This window comes from Anguilla rostrata, chromosome 9, assembly GCF_018555375.3.
Source record: "Anguilla rostrata isolate EN2019 chromosome 9, ASM1855537v3, whole genome shotgun sequence".
Lineage (NCBI taxonomy): Eukaryota > Metazoa > Chordata > Actinopteri > Anguilliformes > Anguillidae > Anguilla > Anguilla rostrata.
The window spans coordinates 29558299-29578014 of record NC_057941.1 but is presented as its reverse complement, the minus strand read 5'-3'; the positions used below and the strand labels follow the sequence as shown (position 1 = coordinate 29578014).

General features: G+C 46.5%; 1 protein-coding gene across 1 annotated transcript in view; it reads left to right on the top strand.

Moving 5' to 3' along the window:
• LOC135262325 (collagen alpha-5(IV) chain-like) overlaps positions 1-19716 on the top strand; it is a 39739-nt gene extending 20023 nt beyond the window's left edge. The window contains exons 16-50 of the mRNA XM_064349297.1: positions 141-185; positions 304-357; positions 781-822; positions 1081-1177; positions 1550-1585; positions 2502-2753; positions 3341-3430; positions 3569-3639; positions 4015-4206; positions 5167-5335; positions 5621-5713; positions 6486-6590; positions 7178-7275; positions 8295-8445; positions 8979-9092; positions 9875-10042; positions 10231-10320; positions 10411-10557; positions 10819-10917; positions 11136-11225; positions 11731-11870; positions 12500-12626; positions 12708-12887; positions 12982-13032; positions 13377-13562; positions 14766-14899; positions 15230-15302; positions 15458-15529; positions 15756-15884; positions 16011-16109; positions 16264-16476; positions 16881-17058; positions 17522-17636; positions 17762-17934; positions 18493-19716. Coding sequence (XP_064205367.1) covers positions 141-185; positions 304-357; positions 781-822; positions 1081-1177; positions 1550-1585; positions 2502-2753; positions 3341-3430; positions 3569-3639; positions 4015-4206; positions 5167-5335; positions 5621-5713; positions 6486-6590; positions 7178-7275; positions 8295-8445; positions 8979-9092; positions 9875-10042; positions 10231-10320; positions 10411-10557; positions 10819-10917; positions 11136-11225; positions 11731-11870; positions 12500-12626; positions 12708-12887; positions 12982-13032; positions 13377-13562; positions 14766-14899; positions 15230-15302; positions 15458-15529; positions 15756-15884; positions 16011-16109; positions 16264-16476; positions 16881-17058; positions 17522-17636; positions 17762-17934; positions 18493-18574 — 4155 coding nt within the window. The 3' untranslated portion in view covers positions 18575-19716. The remainder of the gene's footprint in view (positions 1-140; positions 186-303; positions 358-780; positions 823-1080; positions 1178-1549; positions 1586-2501; positions 2754-3340; positions 3431-3568; positions 3640-4014; positions 4207-5166; positions 5336-5620; positions 5714-6485; positions 6591-7177; positions 7276-8294; positions 8446-8978; positions 9093-9874; positions 10043-10230; positions 10321-10410; positions 10558-10818; positions 10918-11135; positions 11226-11730; positions 11871-12499; positions 12627-12707; positions 12888-12981; positions 13033-13376; positions 13563-14765; positions 14900-15229; positions 15303-15457; positions 15530-15755; positions 15885-16010; positions 16110-16263; positions 16477-16880; positions 17059-17521; positions 17637-17761; positions 17935-18492) is intronic.

The window sequence follows — 19716 nt, the reverse complement described above, 5'->3', positions numbered from 1 at the left end:
AAGCCGTGACTCAAAGTGGTCATTAAAGGTCCCGAGGCTCTTGTAGTATGAGCAGGGCTGTTAACCCTGGCATACTCAAAACTGCATTACCCACCTGCCTCGTGTCCATCTCAGCTGACCGTGTTACTCCTTCTCTCCAGGGCAAGCCAGGCAAAGACGGAGACCCAGGGCCAGCAGGGTACCCGGTGAGCTCTTTGCCCGCTATTTGTGGGAATTGAGTTGGGGCGTGAGGTGGGGAGGAGGTGGGCTTGTCCGTGCTTCTGAATGGCTCACATGCGGCCCCATTTTCCGTTTTTGTGACAGGGCCAGAAGGGGGAGGCAGGCATCCCGGGCCTGTCCGGCCGTGATGGAGAGAAGGTACGGCTGCTTGCCTTCATCTGTGGTCTACAACACTGTTATATTTTTTATTGAGAATGTGGAGACACTTGTGGTGTCTTCTTACCTTGAATTAGCACAGAGCACTTGGGCTTGGATAAATAAAATGTAAAAGTTGTTTTTATAATAGTGTTTCATGCACACAAGAGCTGAGAACTACTGGTTTTCTACCCTCCCTTTACCTGGGAGTCAGGTGTGAGGACAGTCAGGCCAGTCAGTAGCACTAATTGTTCGGTTAATTACCCGGGAGAAAAGAAAACCAGGCCCGGATTTGGATTTGAGTATTAATACTCTAGAATGTAAGGTTCCCCCAGGCTGGAGTGCTCTCTGCACTTCCCTGTGTAGAGAAGTCAAATGGCGCTTATGACATCACTTTTTACCCAATGCTTTCCTGGCCTCTAACAGGGTGAAAAAGGGGATCGTGGGTACCCCGGGGCTCCAGGGCCGGTGAGTCCTGATTCTGTGCTATGAAATGACATTACTACCTTATCTATTTGCACTCTTATTTCAATATTTACAGAAATGAAATATATTTTATGACATTTATTTCTATCATTTATATTCGCTGCTTGGTTGCCTCAGCAGCAGTGAGGCATTAGACTATGAATCTGGCTGGGGACGCCTTGGGAGAGGGAGGGCGTGGCAGGACAGTGTTCTGTATGACCATGGAGTGGCAGGACTGAGAGCTTGAACAATCTCCTGCAGGTGATTGGAGGTCATGGGGGATCTGGTGCCGTCGGTCAGAAAGGTGAAAGCGGCTTTCCTGGAATACCTGGGGCCAAAGGAGACCGAGGACCACAAGGTACACAGGTGGACAGGAAGGGCGGAGGGAAGGTGGATGGGGTGGGGCAGATCTGAAATAACTAAAGAAATTGGTCATTCACAAATCAGAGGTTGTCTACTATGTCAGTAGTTTTATTGCTGTCATTTCAATGAGTAGCTGTGGAAGTGCTATTTTTTTATAGGCTACAACATGCACAGTTGTTTTCTTTTCACGTACAGAAGCTCAACATTGTATAGCCAGATGCACAATGTATAGATACCCCCCACGAGATTCATAATGACCTTCGCAGAGACAACCCCTCTTCCTCCTCCGCAGTCATTATTTCCTGATAGCTGAACACCTCGTCGGGGATTATAACGTGTTTGTTTGCGCTTGTTTTTCTTTCTGCAGGCTTATCAGGACCTCCGGGACAGCCAGGAGCACCAGGTATGTGAACTGTGTACTCCAGCAGGAGTGTGTCCTGCGGCCTCTTGGCTTTGAAAGTGTGCGGCTTTGCACAGCGCAGGTCAATTGTAGCTGATTAGCCTTCAGTACAACTGTTCATGTACTTTTATGAATCGGCACTTACAGAAAAATCACATGAAATTTCCTATGTGAATTTAACATTTTCACATGCAAATTAAGTATATATTCAGATGTAGCTTGTGTAACAAAATGAAAAATGGGTCGTTGCCGAAACGTAGTGTGTTTACGTCCTGGTGGGTGATTGGGCTCACACTTCCTCCTTTTCCTGATAGGACGCCTGATAGAACCAATCAAATGTAATGCTGCCTTAGAGGGTATTCCAATAAATAAAAGTCCTTAGTGCAAACAAAACATATGACTTCAAATAGGATATTTTACCCTTTTCCCACTCTTATACTGTAAGTGGGCCTATTTTTTTATGCTGGCTGTTCACGTGTGGTTTTTGGACGCATGGTTTTTGAACACGTGATTTTTTTCATTGGGGAATTCCCATTTTTCTTAAACATGTTGTAGTATACCTGTGTAAATACACTTGTGTGAGAGGTATTATACTGGGCTGCCAATGTATGTGTGGGTCTGGTACTTACCTGTATGTATATACAGTATGAGAGGCTGTGTGTGTGGGTGGGTGTGTGGGTCTGGTACTTACCTGTATGTATATACAGTATGAGAGACTGTGTGTGTGTGGGTCTGCTGCTTCCCTGTATGTATATACAGTATGAGAGACTGTGTGTGTGTGTATGTGTGTGTGTGTGGGTCTGGTGCTTACCTGTATGTGTGTATGATTGACTGTGCATGTGTGTGGGTGTGTGTGTGTGTCTTACCTGGCTATATGTGCACTGTATGTGAGTGACTGCGTGTGTTTGTGTTTTTACAGGTGGACAGGGTGGAGGCTCTGCTGGGCAGCCTGGTTTTCCAGGGGAGAGGGGACAGAAGGGAGACTCAGGTCAGCCAGGGGTCTCCATACCTGGACCCCCAGGTAGAAATGGACTGCCTGGTGGCCCCGGAGCCCCTGGTCCCCCCGGAGCCCCAGCAGCATCGGGCCCTTGCGGAAACTGCCTTCCTGGGGCCCCAGGATTACCTGGCCTGCAGGGAGAGCAGGGTTACCCTGGAGGCACTGGACAGAAAGGTACGCTGTGTACACACATTATACTGCCTGAGCAGAGGAACTATACTCTAGAAGGTACCGATAGTATAGGATACTCTATCTATACTCACGCTTTACTCTGTACACACATTATACTGCCTGAGCAGAGGAACTATACTCTAGAAGGTACCGATAGTATAGGATACTCTATCTATACTCACGCTTTACTCTGTACACACATTATACTGCCTGAGCAGAGGAACTATACTCTATGAGTACCGATAATATAGGATACTCTATCTATACTCACGCTTTACTCTGTACACACATTATACTGCCTGAGCAGAGGAACTATACTCTATGAGTACCTATATACTGTATCTATGCGCACACTTTACTCTGTACACACCCTCAGTATGCAGTACGCTGTATAGTTGCACTCTATGGAGTATTCTCCACACATTAAATGCATTAAATGACCACATTTGGCAAGCACATTGCACATACTCTCTCTGTATACATTCTGTGTGAGCACACTGTGTACACAGTCCATACATGCATTGCATATACAGTCTGTATATACAAACATTGTTTTAAGCTGGCAGTAAAGCTGTGTGTCTTGCTTGTAGGTGAAAAGGGAGACACTTGTATCAACTGCTTCTCCAACAACATCTCCATTCCTGGAGCGCCCGGACCCCCGGGCCCCCCTGGATTTTCAGGTAAGTGTATGAGACCCTGGCTGTGTGTGAGGTCGGGGGTCAGCTTAGGGTGCGCAGTTGACTGAACGCCTGTGTTTGCGGCCATGTTGTGGTGTGCCATAATCTGCCAAGCTGACATTGTGGTGTGGTGTGGTGCAGGCAATCCCGGTGGGCCAGGGGCCAAAGGGGACCGAGGTTACCCTGGACCAGCAGGGTCGCTCGGAGCACCGGTGAGACCCACCGCCCGTCACCTCCTGTCAATCTGCATTTTAATGTGTGTCTCATACTTGAGTATATGCACACAGTCTGTATATCAATGTGTGATTCACACATGACTATGTTTACACAGTCTGTATATTAATATTTATCTCACACAGGAGTACATGCACAAAATGTGTATATTAAGGTGCTTCTTGTGCATTGCACACACGATTTCAGGTTTCATTTAGCAACTGTCTGAATTTTATCTAGACAGCCAGCTAGCTCAGTGTAGCTAGTTGGTCGGCTAGTGTACATAATGTGTGAATAGTTACAAACGTGAGTTCTTCCGCCATGGCAGAGAAATAGCGCCCTAAGACTCTGAGACTGTATTCTTACATTCGTAGGGTTCGCCTGGGTCAGTGGGCGCGCCTGGACATCCAGGACAGAAGGGAGAGCCTGGAAATGCTATTTCGGTGGAGGGGGTTAGGGGGGAAAAGGGCGACACTGGATTCCCAGGGTCCCCTGGCTTACCTGGGCTAGACGGAAGACCGGGCCTCGATGGAGCACCTGGAGCACCTGGGCCCAAAGGCACATCTGTAAGTGTAGCGCACTCAGGGGGCAGGGCTTAAGTGAGTATTGAGCAGTGGTGACTAGTCCTTTTCCTGAAGATCAATCATCCTGTAGGTTTTCATTCCAACCCTAACAAAGTATGCCTCATTCAACAGCTAAAGATCTTGTTTAGCTGCTAAGTAATATAGTTAGATGTGCCAAATTAGGGCTGAAATGAAAACCTACAGGATGGCTGATCTCCAGGAACAGGGTTGGTTATAGCTGGTATAGAGGATCAGGGCTTAATTGAGAGCTATCACCAGCAGGGAAAGATGCCATCTGCAGCTCAGAGGAATTCAACAGTGGTTTTATCCAGCATAAAGCCAGCACGCTCAATGATTTTAGTCAGGAACCGCATTTTAGGAGACCACACTTCACACTGTGTAAATTCTTATCTTTTCAATTGCGTGCAATGATTAATTGGGTGAATCATGTACCGTTAAGGTTAGCAAATCTATGCCATTACTCTAATACAATGCAACGCTGAAATAGCTTACGGCATGGTCAAAAAGCTGCTTCAATGACCTGTGTACACATCCATCATCAGAGAGCAGAGCTTTCAGTATCTGAATCAGAACAGTCTGCTAATGTAACCAGTAACCTGTGGAACTGATGTGGTAATGTTGTAACTGGTATTTCTGCTTCATTTTGGATTTCGCTTTCATTCTGATTTTACTTCGGTGTCTCATTTTGTCGTATCGCATGTGTTGACTGTTATCTCATTGTTTTGTGATTAGATTTTATCTAGCCATTGTTATTGTTTTATCATCACACAGTTATTTTATCTGTGAAGCCCATCGGGCTACAATGCTTTGTTTGAACTCTGCTGTAAAATGAGTAAAGTGAAGTTAGTGTTGTGTTAATGTGACCAATGTGTAACTGTTCATGTCTGTGGAAGACTTCATGTTTTCCTTTGCGACAGTAACTGTTGTCCTGGGGAACTGTAGGGATCCCTGTTGGTGAAAGGTGAACGTGGGCCCCCGGGATTGCCTGGGACCCCAGGTCTCCCAGGAGATAGAGGAGCGCAAGGTGCTCCTGGATTTGGCCCCCAAGGGCCCACAGGAGAGAAGGGTATCCAGGGTACGGCAGGGAGGACAGGGGCACCAGGTGTACCAGGTGAGTGAAAATGTTGTTCTGTTGAGGGGTAGTAGGGTGAATGAGGGTTTCATTTTGAGGTAGTGGTGTGGGTGAGGGTTCTGTTTTGGGGTAGTGGGGTAATGGGTGAAGGTTCTGTTGTAGGGTACTGGGGTGAATGCGGGCTCTGTTTCGGGACAGTGGGCTGAGTGAGGGTTCTGTTTCAGTGTTGTGGGATAAATGAGGGTTCTGTTTTGGTGCAGTGGGGTACTGGGTGAGGTAAAGCAATGCTGCTTGTGACCCAATGCTGGTATGATCTGCCTACAGGTGCCAAAGGTGAACCTGGCCAAACACGGTCAGAGAAAGGTGCACTTGGACCCCCAGGACCTGCTGGAGAATCAGGCCTTACAGGCGCTCCAGGTACACAGCTCAAATGACCCCTGATCTCCGATCTGTCACATGGCTCCAATGTTGGTGTAGTGTAAGGAGTAGAGTATGGAAAGTGTAATGTAAGAGTAATGTAAGCAATGGTGGAATGTAGAGTAATGTAAGAAATGGTGCAAAGAATAGAATAATGCAAGGAATTGTATGAGGTTAAGAACAGAATAATGTCAGGAATTGTCTAATTTAAAGAGCAGAGTAATATTAAGAGTAGAATAAGTGGACAAAATTTGCAGAGAAATAGCAGATGTGTCACATAATGGTTAAGGAATTGTACAGTAACTCTGATATTGCAAGTAAGCTACATAGGTCCCTCTTGATAAGAGTGTCAAAAATCATTCATCAATCATTCCGTTTCTGATTTGCTGATTTGAGTCAGCCATTGTTGGCCATAGAGAGAAACTGTTTTTGACAGGTTCAAATAAGACTGACAGTTCATTGTAGCTGTGCCCATTTTGGCATTCAGGAAACCTCATTTTCTGATTACTAGTAGAACATTAGGAGTTGAGTAATATTTGGAGTGATGTAAGATGTAGAGTAATGCAAGGAGTAGGTATGTATGAGGTGCTGTAAAATAAGGAGTAATGTAAAGAATATAATTGTAAAGGACATGTTGTAATGTACGGAGTGGTGTAATGTTGTAATGTAAGGAGTATGCATGTATGCTTACAATGTGTGCAGTGATGTAAAGAATAAAGTGGTACAGTTATAAGGAGTGTTGGACTATCATCTGTGTGTCTTTGATCTCCAGGTGCCCCCGGACTGCCTGGGGCACCCGGATTCAATGGATCACCTGGAGCAAAGGGGGATCCTGGAATTCCCGGCATTGGATTACCAGGTGCTCCGGGAGAGAAAGGTAGGACTGAGTCACCAGCGTGCTGTATGGTTTCACACACACCTGCACAGATATTGTGATAAACTGCATGTATACCCAGAAGGCCTGAGTATAAATGTACATATGTCATTTTCTGTGGATCGTTATTGTCCCTAGAGGGCAATTTGAGTGGAGCTTTAAAAATCCACATGCATTTGACAAACATCCAAAATATAGATTTAGACAAATATAGACAAAATATAGAAAATAGTTAACAACATTACAAGGACAGGGAAGAGCTTAAAGGTTAGTAGATTATGTATAAGAGTGAAAATAATCCATGTGCAGAGAGAATATTGTATTGAGTAATTGTACATTGGGGCAGTGCTGATTGGCTGTTGAGTAATTGTATGTAGGAGCAGTGCTATATGGCTGTTGTGTTATTGTATATAGGAGAATTGATGATTGGGTGTTGAGCTGTATGTTAGAGCAGAGCTGATTGGCTGTTGAGTTATTGCGTGTAGGAGCAGTGCTGATTGGGTGTTGAGTTGTATGTCAGAGCAGTGCTGATTAGCTGTTCGGTTATTGTATGTAGGAGCAGTTCTGATTGGGTGTTTCCTCTCTCTCAGGATTCCCAGGAGCTCCAGGGCAGCCTGGAACGCCCGGTGGCCCAGGCCGCCCAGGATTGGACGGCCTCCCCGGATCACCCGGAGCACCAGGTGGAAAGGTGAGAAGCAGGCCACTGCTCAGTGGCTCTCCTCTGTGTGCTTAGGAACCTGTCCCTCCAGAGTACGGTTCCAGAGCTGCAGTAACCAGAAGAGTTCTGTCACAACTCAGTTAAATGGTGATAGCATTCCTTGCAATAATCCAAATGGTAAATGGTAAATGGACTGCATTTATATAGCACTTTTATCCAAAGCGCTTTACAATTGATGCCTCTCATTCACCCATTCGCACACCAAAGGTGAAAGGCTGCCATGCAAGGTACCAATCAGCTCGTTGGGAGCAATTAGGGGTTAGGTGTCTTGCTCAGGGACACTTCGACATGCCCAGGGCCGGGGATATAACCGGCAACCGTCCGACTCCCAGACAACCGCTCTTACCTCCTGAGCTATTTCGCCCTCCTGAGTAATCCAGAGTAATCTAGTGATTGCTGTGAAGTACTGATTTAGGGAGACTTTTCTTGTTTTGCATCAAGCCAACATAATAAGAAACAGTCACACTATAGAGGACTATATGACTATATGAGGGATGATGTCAAACATCTTAAATTTTTTAAGTGAAAAGAAGAAGGTTAATCCCTATGTCTGTCCCAACTTCTTCTGGGTCCAGCAAAAGAAAAAGCCAACTTTGTGTATGTTTTCATTACAGAATGAAACTCAGAAAGTGATTATAATTTTTTTTTCACCATTAAACGTTATGATTGGCCAGTTCATAATAGACCACCGGAAAGGGAAAGGAGAGAGAAAGCGGTTCTGGATCCAGCCACTAGAGGCACTAGACAGCAGAAATCCATCCAATAGTACCTGAGCACACCTGTGCTTTGTTAAGGAATGTGACATGTGAAAGGACAAATCTGAAATCCTTGTCCGCATTCAACCCCATAAGGAGAAATAGCAAACCTGGTATTTTGTTAATATAAAATTCTTCGGGATGGAGACAGAATATGAAAAATAAATGTTCAAAGTAAAATGCAGGGAAGTGAAGTTGCTCTCAGACACTGACAGAGGCATATTTGTGTCTCAGGGCGAGCCCGGATACGGGTTGCCAGGTGCTCAGGGTCCACCAGGATTTTCCGGTGCTAAAGGAGTCCCTGGACCAAAGGGAGACCCTGGATACCCAGGGGGCCCCGGAGGCCCTGGCCGGAATGGGTTTGATGGAGGCCCAGGACCCAAAGGTAAAAAGTCCTGCTGTCCTAGACCCTAAAGACCCTCTTCAGTCTCGTGAATCCCCCTCAATGGTCCCCCTCTCTGAATTCACAAAAGTACAGTTTGTGCTGCTTTCTTTTTCCCCTTCAATAAAGTTGGGTCCCATAAATGAGTATGTGTTTCATTAAAGCAGACTGTGAGCTGCTAGTTGTCCAAACATTGGTATGTTTCCTTGGCAGTTATGCATTTTCAGACTGATGAACTGACTAATGAAAAAGCATAAACTCTGAATTAGCTTGAGCAATAAGATCGTTTGTAAGGTATTTTGGATCCAGTTGAGCTCGAACATTTCCTAGTTTCTTTCAGGTTGGAGACAAAATTGTTTTCTCAAATTCTTTTCGCATTGATTCGCAGTGTGTCTCTTGCTTTAGTTCTGGTTCCTGATCCATGCCATTCTATTCAGGTGCACCTTATATGACCTGAATATAACTTATTGTGGCCTCTTATATAACTCTAAGGGGACAGTTCCCTCCTCTTAATCTACCATTTGCCCTTGATACAGGTGATTCAGGTGTTCCTGGCATCCCTGGAGCTCGTGGATCTCCAGGTGCTCCTGCTTTTGGTGGCCAAGGCCCCCCTGGACCTCCTGGACCCCCAGGACCTGCGGGTGCTCCAGGTACCGTCATTGTATTGGTGCTTTAAAATGACTTTCATAATTTTTGTTCCTTCATTTAAGCTTTACTACACTGTCATGATACAATTTCTCAGTTTATTTTGGTGTGTTTTGCGTGTCCTGGTGTTGGTGTATACATGTAGCGTCATACCAGCTAGATGTACGCATACCTGCTACATGTATACACCTGTGACATAAGCGGGAGCTCACTGCCCCACGACTGCCAGAGGGTCCCTTAATTATTATAAAATATATATATATCATTCATAATGTTGGGTTGGAGGGGCCCCTCTAAGGCTTTGGCCAGCACTGCTTCCTGTAATCATTGGCCTTGCCATGGAAGCATGCTGGTGGGGTGAGCGGGGTCTGTAGGGGTCTGCTGCTAGCTGCAGTGTGTCTCTGTCCATGAGTCCCAGGGCCCCCCATATCTCTGAGTCAGCTCTGATCAACACAGTCTCCTTCAGTTTGGTTTGATGGAGATCCAGGAGCCAGTTCTCACTGATCGGATATGAACTCAAATCAAATGTTTTATTTAAACCATGAGGATCCACTCTGTTTTTGTAATAAAGATACAAAAAGCCTCTTTGTAGCAATAATTTTTAACATCTCCATCTCTTGGTGAGAATGAGATTTTTTTCCAGGACTATGAACTTCAAGGTGTCATGCCAATCGCCTATAGTAGCCTTGTGGTCTGCTGTGCTTACTTTTACATTGCTTGGTATGCATCACTCAGAAGGATCTTTCATCTAATTGGAAAATTGACCTTCCCTGTCCCACCACTGCAGGATACTCTGGGGGACCTGGTGCGAAAGGTGACCCTGGAGCCCCAGGACTGGACATCCCAGGGCTGCCAGGAGACAGAGGTAGTCCTGGTATCCCTGGATCCCCAGGACCTGTGGGCCCACCTGGACCTTCAGCAGGGTTAGGCCGAGATGGGCTGCCTGGATTTCCTGGTGAGTGGCCTCGTCTGTTCAATTCTCCCTGTGTATGTGTGTGTGTGTGTGTGTGTGCGTGCTTGTGTGCGTGCGTGCGTGCGTGCATGCATGCATGTGCTTGTGTGTGCATGTGTTCATGTGTCTGTATGCATTTTGAGGGATGTAGTGGTTCACTAATGTTCAAGTGTCTGGCCCTTTTTCCCCAGGTGCCAAAGGAGACCCGGGGCCAATTGGACCACCTGGCCCTCAAGGAGCCCCAGGACCCAGCGGAGGTCCAGGATTCCCTGGTGGAAAAGGTGCCTGTCCTTACCCACCTTCCCCTACCCCATGATTAGTGTGCCCCTGCCTTATCGCACACAGACTGAAAGAGCGCTTTTGCTACACAGGTGACAACGGCTTTCCTGGGCTTTCGGGAGGCCCAGGTGGTCCTGGGCATAAGGGAGAAAGGGGTTCTCCTGGTCAGCCTGGCGCCCCTGGCCCAACCATACAACCTATAGAAGTGAAGGGAGCTAAGGGAGATCCAGGTGGTCCAGGTAAGCTTCTGTCCGTACAGGCAAGCACATTGTGCATATAGCTAAGGACAGTGCCCGTACAGTTACAAGACATTGACCGTACAGGAAAAGGACAGGGTCTGTAGAGGTAAAGAACTTGACTATACAGGTAAAAGACCTTGATGGTACAGGAAAAGGACAGTGACCGTACAGGTAAAGGACAGTGACTGTACAGTACAGAGCGCATGCTGATAGTGTGTGATTGATCAGTAGGCTCACAGGTCTGTTTGTGTACCCCTGAAGGTGCGGGAGGATTGCCAGGACAGAAAGGTGCCCTTGGTCCCCCAGGTGATGCCGGAAATCCAGGGTTGGATGGCCAGCCAGGTTTACCAGGACCTGCAGGTACGATCCTCACCCACATGATTCCCCCCCATATTATAAGTACTGTCACATTTCATTAAGGGATTGAACAGCGAAGTCAAGACAAAGAAAGTAATAACTTCAAACGCTGAAAGTTTTTTTTTTAAATGACATGCTGTCTAGATTTACTATAGCCCAGATGTTCAGGTGCAGTATGGTGTTCAGGTGACGAAGAAACTCTTCTCCTACTCTGTGCTCAGGCATTAAAGGAGATCCTGGAGCTCCAGGTCTGCCAGGGTCCCCCGGAGCACCTGGAGCGAAAGGCAACGCCGGAGATCCAGGATACCCAGGTGAGTCTCGTACCTCTTCAGCTCTGACTCTCTCTAACCCTCTCTCACTACGGTTAAATGTATGAAGTGGAACTTCATCAGTAAATTTGTGGACTTGATAAATGGGGGGGTGGATTCCGTCGAGGGGGGAGGGGGGCCTGTCCAGGCTCACTATGGGACTGTTGCAGAAGCTTTGCCACGGAGGTGGAGAGGCAGGAGTACACGGTGACCTGTGTCTGTTCAGTAACAGTCCCTTTCCAGAGACGCCCTGATAGTCCTGTTATTCCCCTTGCACCTTCACCAGGGGTGGGGTCACAATATTTGAATGTGTTTCTTGGATCTTTTGTCTTTCTGCTCTTAAGAATGGATTCTAGAAGAGAGATTTAAGGTGAATAGACTAGAATAAATAGAAATTTAAAACTAAAAATGAAAACGAATGGCTGTTGAAAACAGGGTTTCAAAAGTAAGTAAGTGTAGAGTGTCCCATGGAGTTCATGAAGAATGACAGCCTCTCACCCTTCCTCAGGTCCCGCTGGTGTGAAGGGTGACTCAGGATTGCCCGGTGGCTCGGGTTTGCCCGGACAGCCTGGGTCCCCCGGATTCCCCGGTGCTAAGGGTGATGCCGGCGCTCCTGGGTTTGGAGCTCCAGGAAGTCCCGGTGTCAAGGTGTCAACACAACACCCCCTTGTGTTTACCAAAAACGCACTATAGTCTACCCAAGTCCATCTACAGGCCCTGGCAAAGGAAGTGTGTGTGTCTGTACACAGACACACAGATGGGATGTTCCATATTCATTTCAGTTCAATTTGTGATGAGGGCTAATTTATAACTAGCATGAATTACATATTGCTGTGTGTCTCTGGGTTTAGTATTATAGTAATATAGTTGTAGTGTCGTCATACTTTGTGCTGCAGTAGTGTAGTTATGTAGGGGCGACATAGCTCAGGAGGTAAGACCGATTGTCTGGCAGTCGGAGGGTTGCCGGTTCAAACCCCGCCCTGGGCGTGTCGAAGTGTCCTTGAGCAAGACACCTAACCCCTAACTGCTCTGGCGAATGAAAGGCATCAATTGTAAAGCGCTTTGGATAAAAGCGCTATATAAATGCAGTCCATCCATTCATTATGGTGCAGTTATAGTCTGTGATGCTATATAGTTGTAGTGTAGTTACACTCTGTGTTGCAGTAGTATAGTTGTGGTGTAGTTATACTCTGTGTTGCAGTAGTATAGTTGTGCGGTATGTGCACTCTGTGTTGAGTATTTATACACTAATGTGCTTTTGCTTCTGCATCTCCCAGGGTGACCCAGGTCAGCCTGGATTTCCAGGGGGTCCAGGACCTAAAGGAGAGGCTGGTAGCTCAGGTCTGCCCGGACTGCCTGGTGGACCTGGAGTCAAGGGTGACCCTGGCTTTCCCGGACTTCAAGGTACAGTCTGTGCACCTCAGCCATTTCACCCATAAACATTGTTTCCATGGCTGTTAATGTTATGCCTGTGTTTGGTTTCAGGTGGACCGGGAGCTCCAGGTACGAAGGGAATTGATGGAGGTCCAGGTGCCCCAGGGCTGGATGGAGCCCCTGGTCGACCAGGAGAGCCGGGGCGCCCCGGGGGCCCTGGAGCCCCAGGAGAGAAGGGCCAACCCGGGCGAGATGGCATCCCAGGACCTGCAGGACTGAAGGGAGACCCAGGTCAGACAGACAGACAGGCCAGCTTTGGATGGGCTCAGAGATCACCTGAATGAAATTTCTTGATCATAATTAATCCTGCCCTGTATTCCTGTAGGTCTGCCTGGCGGTGGACATCCTGGAGCCCCTGGCCTTCCTGGACTACCGGGTAACTTTTCTACGCCTCCTTTTCACAACCTGCTGACCTGCTGCACACCTGTTAATTCTGTTCAAGATAATGTTGATCAGAAATAATTTTTTATTTAAGCCATCAGTGAACCCTCTGATTTCGTCAGGCTTCATCTGACTTGTCTTACATTGATTCTCTTCAGCATTATTTGACTTATATCACAATAATTACCGTTATCAACTGAAATGAAAAGTATACTGTGGTAACAGTTCTAGTCCATTTCACCCAGCCCAAATTCAGTGTAACTGAACTAATCAGTGATTAAACAGTGGTGGAGAAAATTATTGAGTGATATACAGCTCTGTGACTGTGTTCCCCCTCAGGTCCAAAGGGAGATCTTGGACCAGCTGGAAATCCTGGATCCCCTGGCTATCCTGGGGCAAAGGGAGATGCAGGGCTCCCAGGCCTGCCTGGTACGCCAGGTAGCCTTGGCCCCCCTGGGCCCCCCGGTCTGGCCCACGTGGGACCCAAAGGTAACCCAGGGGCCCCGGGCTTTCCAGGAAAGGCTGGTAAGTACCTCCTCAACCTACAAACTGTTTTCTGATTTTCTCATATCATCCATTCAGAGCCCGTTGATTGGTTGATGTTCTGCCAAGACAAAAGCCCCTTTCATGCATGCATTTCAGCCCATAAGTAAGTCATTTTCCGTGCCAGCATCATGTGGGAACAAGAGCAGGAGTCGATTTTCCATGTAAGGTGTTCCTCCTATTTTTCGGGTCAGGACCAAGTAAGACTTATGGAAATGTTCTGCCATGGCTGCAGTGTGATCAAAAGCAGAAACATTCCTGGGTGATGCACGCAAAATGTTGTTCTTCACATAACACCTAGTTGTGTGGCCTTTCTAGCTTACACAGTTTTCTTTCCAAGCCAATAGTCAGTATAAGGGGATTCAATAAGTGAATTTCTGTTGTATAGTAGTAACATTATGAGAACTGGTATGATATCCAGCATTAAACGTAACATCCTGCCTTACCAACTCTATCCGGAACAGTCATGTGTGAACAGACTCAACACAGAATTTTTCTGTATAGAAGACCTATGTGTTAACAGGGAAAACTACTACCTAATTGGGGTAATTGAGCCTGGCAATGCTGTCGTGTCGATAGACCTGCACTGCAATCTTATTAGAGTTCACATTCACGTTTAACGGCCACTTTGATTACGGTCCATGCAAGTTAAAATCTCGATCAGTCCTTATATTCCCAATGTGAATTGCATTACTGCAAGTAGTTTGTGGTGTGTATGAAACTTGAAATGAAATTACAACTTTTCTAGCCAATGTGAACTGTACATATGACTTTTGTGCTGGGTTTTAAAAAGTAAAAAAAAAAGTAAAAAGCTGACTAGTTAGGCACTATGCAAATAGGTACTGGGGTAAGGTTATTTACATTTAGCAGGCAGCTAGCTAACATTTGGTAATTTACTGTAAGATAGGTCATATAAAAATGTGTATTTATATCTGTACCATCCCCCATCATGGCACACACAGGTAGTTTCCTATACCCAACACCTAATAGTAACACTATCATATCTGTAGAGTGAAGTAATAATTCAGTGCTGTATGTGTGGCACTTGTAATGCCTAACAGTTTTTCTGTAGGTGGGAGTCATGTGTGGGCTGGTGTTTGGCTAGCCTGAGTTGAGGGTAATGTTTTTTGAGATTCTCTGGCGTGCTGCTGCCATTACCCATGTGTACCCTCTATACAACCTTAGGTGGCCCGGGTCCTGTAGGCCCCCAGGGGCCCCCAGGTCCTGGAGGGTATAGAGGAGAGAAGGGGGCACTTGGAGCACCTGGCACATCTGGCTTCCCTGGAGCTAAAGGAGAGCGAGGAGCCCCTGGGTTTTCGGTGAGTAGATGGCACGCAAACCGATCAAAGACCTTTCTCTTCATAGTGGAATACTGCAGGGCTCAGTCATAAAAGTTACGCAATGCTGTCAATGTTTCCATGGTGATAGACTGACAGTATGTTGATTGGGCTTTTTTTCCATTTTATAAAGGCTGTTTACAGTGGCTTCTTTAGTACATGTGAACCCTGCTATTGCCGCTGGGACACGTTAAGTTTCACATTTCTAATGCAAGGATGATGGTACCACATTTTATTTATTTATTTATTATTGAACCCTGGTCCTGCTATCTCTTATGCTGACCTCTGACCTTGTCCCTCTTTTGTGACCAGGGCTCACCTGGCCTTCCCGGACCTGCAGGCCTGAAAGGTGACGTGGGGCTCCCTGGAGTCCCTGGATTCCCAGGTTAGTCAATGCATCACTCAGGGGCTTGGAGAGGACATTAACCTTTTAAGGTGTAAGATCACAGAGATGTGATTAGAATGATCTTACCTGAACATTCTAATGCTGATGTAACAATCACTGCTGATCACTACTAATCACTACTCTCTGTGTCACAGGTGTGAAGGGACAGTCTGGTATCCCTGGATCGTCAGGTACCCCAGGAGAACCCGGAGATTCTGGTCTTCCAGGTTAGTCCCTCTTATCACAGTGTTATGTTCAGACTGTGCTACAGGTCTCAGTTCATAAGTAACTATTTGTTGAAGATGCATTTTCTGGATTCTGTGTGAAATGATGATCATATCTGTTTATGACTGCATGTCATTTCTGTTTGTGATCTGCTCTTTAAGCTGTTTTCATATACTGAATACCAAGTGCGGCACATGTTCTAGTGTCTAACCCCCTCCCCCTTCACAGGGTTGCCCGGTGACCCTGGCCCGGTCTCAGCACCCATTGTCCTGAAAGGGGAGCGCGGTCCCCCCGGGGGTTCTGGGATCCCAGGCGGACGAGGGCCTCCCGGACCCCCAGGGTTAAACGGGCTGTCGGGTTAGTAGAAGCAGTGTTGGAGGGGTTTGTGCTGGTTGGTAGATTAGTGTTGATTTATGTTCTGAAGGTGGTTTGTGTTCTTACAGTGGATTTGTCCTCTTAAGATGGTTTTGTTTTCTGGGGCAGGATCACCAGGAAGCCCTGGTGACCCGGGTCCAGATGGCCCTCCAGGGTTCAATGGCCCCTCAGGACGCAAAGGAGACACAGGGCCAGCTGGAGAACCAGGTAATGACGTGTACACTCCTTCGCCACACACACTCAGACACACACTCAGACACAGACACACAGGCTTTCCACCTAACACAGGACTTAGTACTGGCACGGCTTGCCAACAGAACCAGTGTGCTGAAACCTCTCTATCCCTCTCTCCTTCTCTCAGGTCAGCCTGGGTTCCCAGGCCCTCCAGGCCCAGATGGGACCCAGGGGCCCCCAGGCCTGCCCGGATCGTCCACTGGGGCTCATGGTTTCCTAGTCACCCGACACAGTCAGTCCACGGACGTTCCTTTCTGCCCGGATGGCACCAGCCTGATATACGATGGCTACTCACTGCTGTACGTGCAGGGCAACGAGAGGGCCCATGGGCAGGACTTGGGTAAGCCTGACTTCGGTACCCTAAGAATACGGATTTCCCCCGTTGCAGAAGTGGAATTAACAGGGGTGCCTCGGGTGCAGTGCAACAATATGAGCAGACATGGGGGGCGTAAACGTAGACACTAACTTATGCCTAATTCCTGAAAAACATTGTTCAATGAATGCTGGAAAGTAACACTTTATCATTTGCATTAAGAAAACTAATGCATGTGTGTAAATTAGTTGACTTCGAAATGTATCTTTAGAATGGACTCGCTTTTCCTTTGCGTCATGCAAGTGTGACGCTCTATTTCTCGCCATGTCTCGCACCCATACGTATGACCGACTAGCCCCGCCCCTGCCTTGTTAACTCTGCCTTGTAAATGTGCGCCACCCAAATCTACCCCCCCCCCTTTCCTCCACCAGGAACGGCTGGCAGCTGTCTGCGCAGGTTCAGCACCATGCCCTTCATGTTCTGCAACATCAACAATGTCTGCAACTTCGCCTCCCGCAATGACTACTCCTATTGGCTGTCCACACCCCAGCCCATGCCCATGAACATGGCGCCCATCACCGGTGACACCATCAAACCCTTCATCAGCAGGTGAGAGAGGGCGGGGGGGGCGTAGATGGGGTACGGTGCGCAGGTTGAGGGAGAAGGAGGAGAAAATTAGGTATTTGTGAACCTCTGTATTGCTAAATTACGTTACAGGCATTTAGCAAACCAGAGCAACTTACACAACATTTTTACATAGCCTTCACATCCATTTATACAGCTGGACATATACTGAAGCAATGCAGGTTAAGTACCTGGGAATCAAACCTGTGACCTTTAGGTTACAAGACCTGTTCCTTACACTTTATAATAAACTGCTGCCTAAATAGGAAAAGCTAAATAAAGAAACTGCAAAGGAGATGCTAACCCTTTAGCCTCAGTTGTTTGACTATATGCACTCACTGCTCACTTACTGGTGTTTGTCCTATGCATGTGTGCTTTTGTGTGTGTGTGTGTGTGTGTGTACGTGTGTGTGTGTGTGTCTGTGTGCGCGCGTGTCCGCTCTGTCCAGGTGTGCGGTGTGTGAGGCTCCTGCAATGGTGATCGCTGTGCACAGCCAAACGGTCCAGCTTCCTTCCTGTCCACGAAACTGGGAGCCACTGTGGATCGGATACTCATTCATGATGGTACAGTGGCCACCGGCATCCTCACACACACGCGTACACGTGCGCCATTGTAATGGCTTGGGCACTGATCGCTGTCATTATTCTGTGCTACCATGGTAACCGCTGTCTCTCTGTGGACCCCACAGCACACAAGTGCCGGGGCGGAGGGGTCAGGTCAGGCCCTGGCGTCTCCTGGATCCTGTCTGGAGGAGTTCCGCTCCGCCCCCTTCATTGAGTGTCATGGGCGTGGCACCTGCAATTACTATGGCAACTCCTACAGCTTCTGGCTTGCCACTGTGGATATTAATGACATGTTCAGGTAGGAAAGCACATGGCTCCACTGCTTTTTGTTACCATATCTGGTGAAATACCATATGTTAAATGGTGATTATATTTGATGTCTGCATGAAATCTGAGCTGCAGACTGTTGGTCTTATAATTGTGGTCCCAATATTGGATTTGAGAAACAATATAATTTTGAACAATCTCCCTGGTCTGAACTATATCCAGAATGAGACCATTTTGTCATCTAAGCACATTGATTGTTCATGTGTTTAATAACCTGTGGAACAGACTGGATGCTCTTTAGATCTTTTTACATTGATTTAAATCTCTCATACTTTTCTTTCAGAAATGGTTTTAAAGGGATAGTTCACTTTATGGAATTATTAAAAAAAAGATTTTGGTTTTTCCATTGACCCAGACAGACTGTAGTGCTTTGAAAGACATTTTAAGTACTTAAATATCTCTCCTCTTCTGGTTTCTCCTTGTCCTTTCTCCCTTCTCCTCAACCCCCTTTCCTCTCTTTCTCTCCCCATTTTCCCTGTCTCTCTCTTTCCTCACCCCTCCTCTCTCTCGTCTCCACGGGCCGCTGTAGGAAACCGCCCTCGGAGACGCTAAAGGAAGGGAACCTGCGCACGCGCGTCAGCCGCTGCGTGGTGTGTATGAAGAGGACGTAACGCCAGAGCGCCATCCGCTGGGCACAAACGCAAACAGCCACGAGGACCAATATTCGGACGGTGGGCGCGGTTCCGGCATCGCCACGGTGACGTCTGGATCCCAACTGAATGGTGCTACTGTACAACGCGGCAACAAACCAATAAAGCTGAAAACGAGCGGAACCATTTTATGAAATTAATTACCTCAAAAAAGGTGCCGTTGATGTCTGATAAAGGTGCATTTTTCTGTTCTCTTTCTGGGGGCGTTTTTTTTCCCTTTTCAATATACTTTTTTTTCTTTTTATTTTGATGTTTGTACACATTTTACAAGGTGCTGTTGATAGGAGAGGACTTGTCTCCAACATGGCACTTTGAGTTATGACACCAGAGAGAGGACATGCACTGAAAAGACTAGTGTGACTGCTTTTTTTATTCTTGTACTTCAGAATTTTTGTTTAATTTCTTTATAGCTTTGTTTTCTCATGGCATCAACACTGCTGCGCTCTCACATACAAGCATTTCCTTTCTGTTTTGTAATTAATGAAATCTGTATATTGTGTAAAACGGTTTTTATAGTGCAGAACATGAAACACATTTTACTGTTTGAATTGTTGCTACATATTTACTTAAAATCTTCTAACACACGTATGCACACACACACACACACACACACACATACTGTATAAACAAAGGGTATACAAATGAAACAGTATTTTTTCAAGAAATCGGAGACATTGTCACACATTTAGATTTTTTATTTACCATTTTGTGGTATAAAAAGGTGTCTGATCGCCTTTTGTCAACAAAATGCCACAGTAAGGATCTGATCCGCATTTAAAAATATTTTTTTCTGTTTTATTAATGTGATTTTAAGGGGGTTCGATCTCATTTCAATGAAAAAGTGACCATGGTCATAATATAAACCCATACATGTTAGAATGTGTATGTTTGCTTGCCATTGTCTTGCTGTCCCTATCTCTGTACATAGTATGAACATGGACAGCAAGAACAATAACAGCAAACCATTTGTGTTGACAGTTGAAACCCTTCGAAAGTGATCTAGGGTCATATATGTATTCTTTTAAAAAATCTGTTTTCTTCATGTTTATTACCCAGTTGTTGACTTTTAAAGGTGGAAATAAAAATAAAAGTTGAAAATGGTC